This window comes from Trichoplusia ni, chromosome 12 (genome assembly GCF_003590095.1).
Source record: "Trichoplusia ni isolate ovarian cell line Hi5 chromosome 12, tn1, whole genome shotgun sequence".
Lineage (NCBI taxonomy): Eukaryota > Metazoa > Arthropoda > Insecta > Lepidoptera > Noctuidae > Trichoplusia > Trichoplusia ni.
The window spans coordinates 8701061-8709238 of record NC_039489.1 but is presented as its reverse complement, the minus strand read 5'-3'; the positions used below and the strand labels follow the sequence as shown (position 1 = coordinate 8709238).

Here is an 8178-nt window from a genome sequence, read left to right as displayed (position 1 = left end):
AAGTAATTTAAAATGTACAGAATAGGTATACGATTTTAGTAAAAAGCAGCGTAAATGCCTATTTCTCAATACAAATCAAAAACTATAGACGTCCAAATATTGTGGTTATAAGTTATGATAATAAAAGATAAAGTACCGCTATTTATACCTAAACAGATAACCAGCTGAGGTTTTCAACTTCTGATGAGATAGGTTATCGCATTCATATGCAAATATATATAACAACTCAACCGGCAATTATTTAACTGAGACAATAACTAAACGTAACACTATCACTGGTGTTCTACGTCGGGCAACATCTAAAAAAGTATAACCTCTAATTTTAAATTGTTTTGAAAATAGAAAATGAAGTTCTGTGCAAACTTGTCGTTTATGTTTACGGAAGCGTCGTCGATTTTAGAGAGATATGCCTTGGCTAAGGAGGCGGGATTCAAGGCGGTCGAATCTGGGTTCCCCTTTGGTTTCACATTAGACCAAGTAAAAGAAGCCAAGGAGAAATCTGGCTTGGAACAAGTGTTAGTTAATTTGAAAACAGGTATGTAAACAAATGTTTTATTCATGACAGTTTAACCTGTCCCACCCACCAGACATTCTCCCGATTCCTGTCATCATAAGGTTTTAAATCATGTTATTGAATAAATTTTGAAAAAGATAAATATTATTTGACTAATACTGGCATCAACTCTTTCAGGAGATGTAACAAAAGGCGAATTAGGAGTTACAGCAGTACCAGGAAAAGAGAATGAATTTAAAGACAATTTTCACACTACAGTTGATTATGCTAAAGCTCTTAATGCTAGGAAAATACACATAATGGTTGGAAAGCTGGAGAACGCAACGGCACAAAACTGGCAAACATATGAGAATAATCTAAAGTATGCAGCTGGTGTGCTGAAAAGTGAAAACCTTCTTGGTGTGATTGAACCAATAAACCAGTACTCTGTGCCTAATTATTTCTTGAGTGACTTTAAAAAAGGTTGGTTGTGGCTAATATAGCTGTTAAGACTTAGTGAGTTGTATAATATAATTAATTGACATGAATTTCAGCTTTGGAAATTATCAAGCGGATTGGCAGCCCCAACTTAAAATTGATGTTGGATGTGTTTCATTTGCAACAAATATCTGGAGACATATCTCACAGTATCACTAACCTCATGCCTTATGTTGGCCATGTGCAGGTAACATTTTATATTTGTTAGAAAATAATGGGCACACACTACATTTACTTCATTTAAAATCTAATAAAAGTGCAGAATGAGTACTGTTCTTCCATTTAAGGATGATTTAATTCTCTGCGCAGTATGATTAATCTCTAATGATTTATAAGTACTTGTATGATAATGTGTTGATTGAAAACTGTTTGCAGATAGCTCAAGTGCCAAACCGCAATGAACCAGATACTAACGGAGAGATAAACTACAAGTATGTTCTGAATCACTTGGAAAACAGTGGCTACAGTGATTGGATTGGCCTTGAGTACAAGCCATTGAAAGGAACCAAAGAGGGTCTAAGTTGGGTGACTAACTATGGATATAGTCTGTGATAATTAAATATTAAACTACTTAGAAACTTTTTAAATTATATTAAGAAAAAAAATGTTATCATGCATACAAAATCAATTTAATTATATACAATACAAGAAGCATCACAATTATAAAATAAATTATTTTAATGGGTTTGTTATGTAATGAAGATTAAAATGTTGGTGATGATATATACAAGTGTTTTACTACAGTTATATTAATGAATTAATACTAACTTAAGATTATTGTTTGAATACTAAGCGCCATTACTCTGGAACTGTTGCACCCAGTAGTGCTTCTTTACAGCGTCTAATGACAGTCTGTCTTTGCTTGAATGTCGCAGAAGCTGCAAAGGAGATTATACACTTTAAGACCAGAATCTCATTTAAGTCATAACAGGAATTAAAAAATTATGAATAACAATTGCTTTTTTTATGATTTTATATCTACTCAGTGAGAACCTTATCCTAGTTACATTATAGATATTGTGGATAACACTAAAATTATTACACCAATCAAATCAAATCAAATAGTGAAACTTGGTAGATTGCTAAGTACCATACCATCCTTTTTTAAATAACTAACCTTTGAAATAAGATCCTTTGCCCCTTCTGGAACATAGCTGGGATACACCATGTCAAGAGCAAGGATTCTTGCATAAGTTTTGTCTTGGCCTTCACTTTCAAATGGAGGTTTTCCCACAAGAAACTCATACAGTAATACTCCAATGCACCAGTGGTCCACGGAAACATCATACACCTCACGCTTTATCATCTCGGGAGGCAAGTAGTCTAGTGTACCGCACATGGTTTTACGCCTGTACGGACACCAAACAATACTAATTAAGTTACTGATTAAAATAGGCCAGGTTCAGAAATGATGTTAAAAAGTAAATTCACTCTCTAGTAACTCTAGTACAGATAGTACTAGAGTAAGTTGCTATAAAATACGGTAGCTTAATTGTCATGCAAAGTTTTTTTTTTTTTAAGGTTTTGGCAATCTGCTGTCTTGCGCAACAATTAGTGCCAGTGTCGCGTAGTGACGTCATGCAAAGTTACTGATACTTCAAACAAATTATACTTTAGTTACAAATAGAATAAAAAGAGAAAATCTAATTAATCAACAGAAAACTGATGATTGGCAGCAATTCCGTAAATGCACACTAGTACTTATAGTAGTTAACATGCCTGAAGGTGGTTAGTGATATTATGGTACAAAGAAACTCACCTTTCTGAAGGAGCATGCACTGACCATCCAAAGTCAGCAAGCTTTAGATCTCCACTGAATGCTACCAGAATGTTCTCTGGCTTTATGTCTCTGTGTATCACATGGTGCTGGTGACAGTATTCAACTGCATCTGCAACCTAACATTCAGATATGTGAATGTGATGAACAAGCAGCTATAAGATGATAAACAAAACCACCAGATTTATACTTTAAGCTATTAAAGCTACTATTATTGTATTAAATTCTAAGTTATTACTTTTAGGGGATTGAAAAGTAAATAGTCATCATGTTGTCCTGTCACTGATAGTGAGTATATTTCAAGTCATTACTTGTGGGGCTTGAATTACCTGGTATATGTATTTAGCCGCTTTAGCTTCAGGGAACCGACCCTTAGGTGAGTTTGTAAGGTGTTTATAAAGTTCGCCACCAGCAGCAAACTCCACTACTAGGTATATACGACGCTCGTCATGGAACCAAGTCAACAACCGTAGAATATTTGGATGTCTGCAAAATGGCAAGCAATGGTTAGTAATCGTGATGTATATAAAAAGAAAAAGCAATACAATCAAAACTTTGCTTACTTCAAATGTGATTGAATTTCAATTTCTCTCAGAACCTGACGCTCACATTTTGATCGTACGATTTGAGATTTGAATAGCGTTTTGATCGCTACTAAAAATCCAGTTTTCTTTTCTTTAGCGACATGAACGTGTCCAAATTTGCCTTGACCGAGAGCAGAACCTAGTTCGAAATCCCTTGGAGCCCATTTGTATCTGAAACGTACGTAAAGTGGTAAAAATAAAGGCATTGTTTACAAGCTCAATCAAGACTAAGTATTTCTTTTCACTCTTTACTTACGAAGTTCCGTATGCTTCGTGGTTTATTATTTTAGTTTCCAATTCTAGCACTTCACTCTTCATTGTCATAATAATTAGGTTGCACTTAATACCTCAAAATACTTTTACAAGAAGCAATCAGACAGATATCACTCGGACAAAATCCTTCCTTTGCTCACAGTTCGTAAAGGTTCGTTATGTTTTAAAATGATCTGACAGTTAGGCTACGAAAGATATGACAGGGGATGTAATGATGCGTTCAATAGGAGCAATTTTATGATGTGTTGAATTTATATTTTATTGATTATAATTTTAACATGATAAATCCGTAAACTGGGTACATTAAGAGTACATTTATTATTATTTCAATTTTTGTACAATTTCCAAGCTTATTTCTTGCTTGTATGTTCTTGTTATCTATTTCTATTCTCCTCAATAAAATAATCCGACTGATTTTGCCAAGATTGAGTAATTCCGACTTAAACCTTTTAAAAATTGTGGAATACCTTTTATGTAAGCAGGAAACAAGACACTATAAATTACTTTGTGTAGCAGGCAGTCAGGAAAAAAAAATACGAAAGCTTATGGTTGTATTGTATAGTAGCCGGTTGCCAATTTATTGTTCGCTTGTCTATGCCATTTAAAACGCGGGATATCTGTAAATACGATAATCTATATGATCGATAATAAATGTGGCGTAATTTTAGAGGCCAATTTATAAAATATACTCCGCAGTGGCAGTTTAAGAAACTATTTTACAAAATGTACTGTAAGTATTAAATATCTTTAACCACTTAAGACAAGTTTTTAAGACCAGACCGAGTTTGCAACATAGCGAATGTAAGTACTGCAGCTAACATAATATCTAGATAGTTATTATTATGAAAATTTTGCATTATGTAGATGAAATAGTAGCTCTATCCAAGCAGCTCACACCATAGTTTCTTAAATTTATGTACTCTTCTTAATATCAATATTATTTTTTGTTTACCTCAGTAAGCAAGCATATGGGTAATAGGTACCTGTTTTATGTAATACTAGCTTTTGCCCGCGACTTCGTCCCCGTGGGTAGAAGATATAAGTTATGATTTATACCTACCTGCCCTGTTTTTTTTCACATTTTCCATTGTATCTTCGTTCCTATTAGTCGCAGCATGATGGTTTATAGCCTAAAGCCTTCCTCGATGAATGGTCTATTCAACACAAAAAATAAATTATTCAATTTGGACCAGTAGTTCCTGAGATTAGCGCGTTCAAACAAACAAACACTTCAGCTTTATATAATAGTATAGAGTATAGATATAGATAATGAAATAAAATCACGTATAACATTCTTCTAACAAATACAACTTTCAAATGACATTGCAAACTCTTTAAAAAAAGAAAATTCGCTGAAATCCTCGTCGTTGTAATTATGATGCTCAAGTGAAGTTAAAGGATGTACTTAGTTGCGAAGAGGAGGTTAGTGCAGCGTGGGTGCGTTGTTGTGAAAACACTCGTTCGAGGCTCAGGGGAGGCGCGGCGCGCGGCACGCGGCTCGCCCGCGCTCCCTAACCCACCCCAACCTTAACGAGCTCAACCCCTATTGCTAGCTCTGTTTATCTCTGAAGCCAACGATGCATTAAGTCATAAAATGATAGGAAATTAAAATATATTTGTAAATACTGTTCATGTAAGTAACTGTTACTCGCTTTGATGGTTTTGTATCAGCTGAATGACGAAGTTCTTTTTTTTATAAAATCGTTTGTTTCAACTTATATTTCTTCAGGAAGTTAATCGTTTGTCTATTCGAATTTAGTAGATTTATACTTAGGTCACTTTTAATACTAATATGCATTATAGCATAAAGATAAAGTCAATAAGAGTAATTCGTAAAATGGCTTTTTCAGTGCACATTCATTGTACTTTCCTGCAACGACAGGAAAAAAACAGTAAGCGCACTATAAAAAGCGATACGCTGTCGATAAATGTAACAAGATCAGATAATGCTATAAGTTAACATAAAACAAACAAAATGCGCAGTACGCCGCGCTTGGAGAGTTTTCAAACCACCCCGGTACCGATGCCGGTGGCGGGAAAACGTGGAAAACGCGCGCATGGGGTGGCGGTCGGCGCTCATTCCGTGGTGAGGCGCCGCTCAATCGATACACCGCTTTTGTACGACAAAATCAACAATTTTACCTAGAAAATATTATAAATGATACCTAACAGTTCCATTAGATAATATTCAGTGTGATTGTTATTCGTTGTGCTTGTGATTTTGTATATCCAAGATGTTTTACGTACCATGAACAAGTGCGACGCAAAACTGCTTCAGCGTAGGTAAGTGTAATAATTATTGGCACGTAGAGATGACCTAGTTATCGCCATCGTGCAAGACCTATGCCTGTATCATATTTTCGTGTAGACAAACCACGACAGAGATCAGTGATAAAGGAAAATGGGAACCGTACGTAGAACTCACCTTCTTTAAAATTCTTATAATGTCACTCTGTTTAGTTACTATTTTTCGGGGGATATTTTTATAAAACATAATGTGCTACGAATGGTTTTTATGCGTAATGATTGATCTAACCGTATTTGAGTGTATGTAGGATATAAAACACATAATGATAGTCCCTGGAAGCTTGTTACGTGTTTATGTGCGATTTGTTTTGATGACGCGCAATTTCAATCATTTTCATAATACTTACTTAATTACTTTTTACTGGTTTGCATGTCTTGAAAGCTCTTATTTAATCCATTTAGTGCTCTCCATGTATATAAACAGTGGCGTAAAAAATGAATATCTGAATCGTAATTTCGTATCGACGCGACGTCGCGACGAATTTTCCTATGCGGACTTACTTGCTCTGGACAATCAACTCCGTCGTATCCGTATACTATAAAGTCCCCTCAAAATAGGTTCTGAAATCGTGAGTGTCATTGACCGTGAGTCTGTGGCACGGTGCCACCGACACCCTTGTCTCGCGCCTGCCAAAATTGTTCTTAAGGGCGGGGGACGTGATGCCGAGTAAAACTGACCAGTTTTTGGATTTACAATAATTATCTTGTCTTACATTTTGATATTTTGTGTATTTTTTCTATACGTGTTATTTATCGACTTCTGAACATACTTACTGAAGCTGAGTAACTGTTGCATATACCAACCGCAGTTTTCTTCAAGTACAACACATACACTCCCAGACTTTTATGTAATCAAGATTGTATCTTGCCTTAATATTAAATGAGTATTTTCGTCGTAACGAGTAGAAAAACACGTTATCATGTAAAAGGTAGCCAGAATTTCTTAATTTAGTATGAACATTGTTTTGCCTGGTTAATTTACTTTCGATCAGAAATAAGCTCTCTGATTTAATCACTTACATTTTCCTTTCACTCTTGATAATGGTTCGTTTATTTTAACATATGGGACTGGTTCATGAATGGTCGAAAGTCAGCGTGCGGCCCTTTGTGGAAAGCTGAACCGACAGTAACCAGTCAAACATCGATAGGCCGCAGTGTGACGACCACCAAGAGGAAAGCTTGACTAGAGTGACCATTACTACAGGCGGGTTGGTGAAAGGCAGGAAAACTTAACTTTATAGATCCCAAGTATGTTAATGGGCTGTAAATGACAGTTTTATAACGACGGCACAGATTTGTATGCACTCATCATGCAATTAGCTTTCATTTATATAGTTTCTGATTAGACGGTAGATGCTAATTGAATTGTGTTTGTAATGTTTGGATTAAAATATTTAATTAAATCTGAGGATTATCTGTTTAGTACGATACGGCATTGTCTAGTATTTTGCATTTTCTAATTAAGTGACTTCAAAAAAGCTAGGTTCTCATTATATTTTTCAATTCCTTATAATTCTTTTAATCCCCTTGCATTCCCAATGCGAAAAGTTACAGCTTTTGAATCTAAGATAAACGCAAGTAGTAGACCAAGTCTCAGTAAAAGTCACATCGATGGTGTTCATAATTTGAAGGTAGCAGCGTAAAGTACCGCTAACTGTTTGGTAGGGACACTTTCACTGTCTGGTCTCGGCACCCGCCCGGTCATCTGATAACTGTCAGTTTTGACATCAATACTATGAGTACTTAAGTTGCTGCGCGTAATTGGCGTTACTTATTGGTCATACGTCTTATTGGTTTAACTATACGCATACATTGTGAAAGGTCATTTTAAGAAGGAAAAGGCTTTTTGGGCAGATTACATAATTTGAAAAGTTGATTGGCTTGGCTTTCCGCCAGAAAGTGTCCCGTTTGATCTCCACGTGGCACGTTTACGATATTTGTATGGCCTACAAATGCCTGTGAAAAGTCGCCTGTCTGAGACAACTGTGTGAGAATACAGACGATGCATTGAAAAGATATTTACGGAACATCTGTTTACAAAAAGAAATAACTTTTTTGTCTGTACGTTTCTTTAAGAGCAGTAGTATTTGTTTATTAGAAACTGTTTACGTATAGATAAAACCAAGGAGTCCCTTGGAATAATACAGTTATATTAATATAGGGGAGAATTTACCCTGAGGGTGCAGCGCTCGGAATCGTATAATTGAAATACTAAGGTGCAAAACAATATTATTACTTTATTTACA

General features: G+C 35.5%; 3 protein-coding genes across 9 annotated transcripts in view; 2 read left to right on the top strand and 1 right to left on the bottom strand.

Annotated features, from left to right (window-relative positions):
- Positions 1-205: 205 nt before the first annotated feature.
- On the top strand, positions 206-1715 carry LOC113499205 (putative hydroxypyruvate isomerase). Its single transcript, XM_026879582.1, has 4 exons — positions 206-535; positions 692-976; positions 1048-1178; positions 1367-1715. Exons 1-4 carry the CDS (start codon positions 346-348, stop codon positions 1541-1543), a joined length of 783 nt encoding a protein of 260 aa, XP_026735383.1. The 5' UTR covers positions 206-345; the 3' UTR covers positions 1544-1715.
- LOC113499204 (aurora kinase B) lies at positions 1602-3804 on the bottom strand. Its single transcript, XM_026879581.1, has 6 exons — positions 3609-3804; positions 3332-3523; positions 3098-3254; positions 2751-2887; positions 2109-2340; positions 1602-1869 (listed from the first exon to the last, which is right to left on the bottom strand). Exons 1-6 carry the CDS (start codon positions 3674-3676, stop codon positions 1780-1782), a joined length of 876 nt encoding a protein of 291 aa, XP_026735382.1. The 5' UTR covers positions 3677-3804; the 3' UTR covers positions 1602-1779.
- A 1505-nt stretch (positions 3805-5309) lies between these two features.
- LOC113499176 overlaps positions 5310-8178 on the top strand; it is a 52262-nt gene continuing 49393 nt past the window's right edge. For 5 of the 7 annotated variants that reach the window (XR_003401085.1, XM_026879544.1, XM_026879543.1 and 2 more), the window contains exon 1: positions 5320-5908. The gene's annotated coding sequence lies outside the window, so the exon portion shown is untranslated. Of the gene's footprint in view, positions 5909-8178 lie in introns of all 7 variants that reach the window. The other 2 variants (XM_026879540.1, XM_026879538.1) reach the window with 2 other exon arrangements.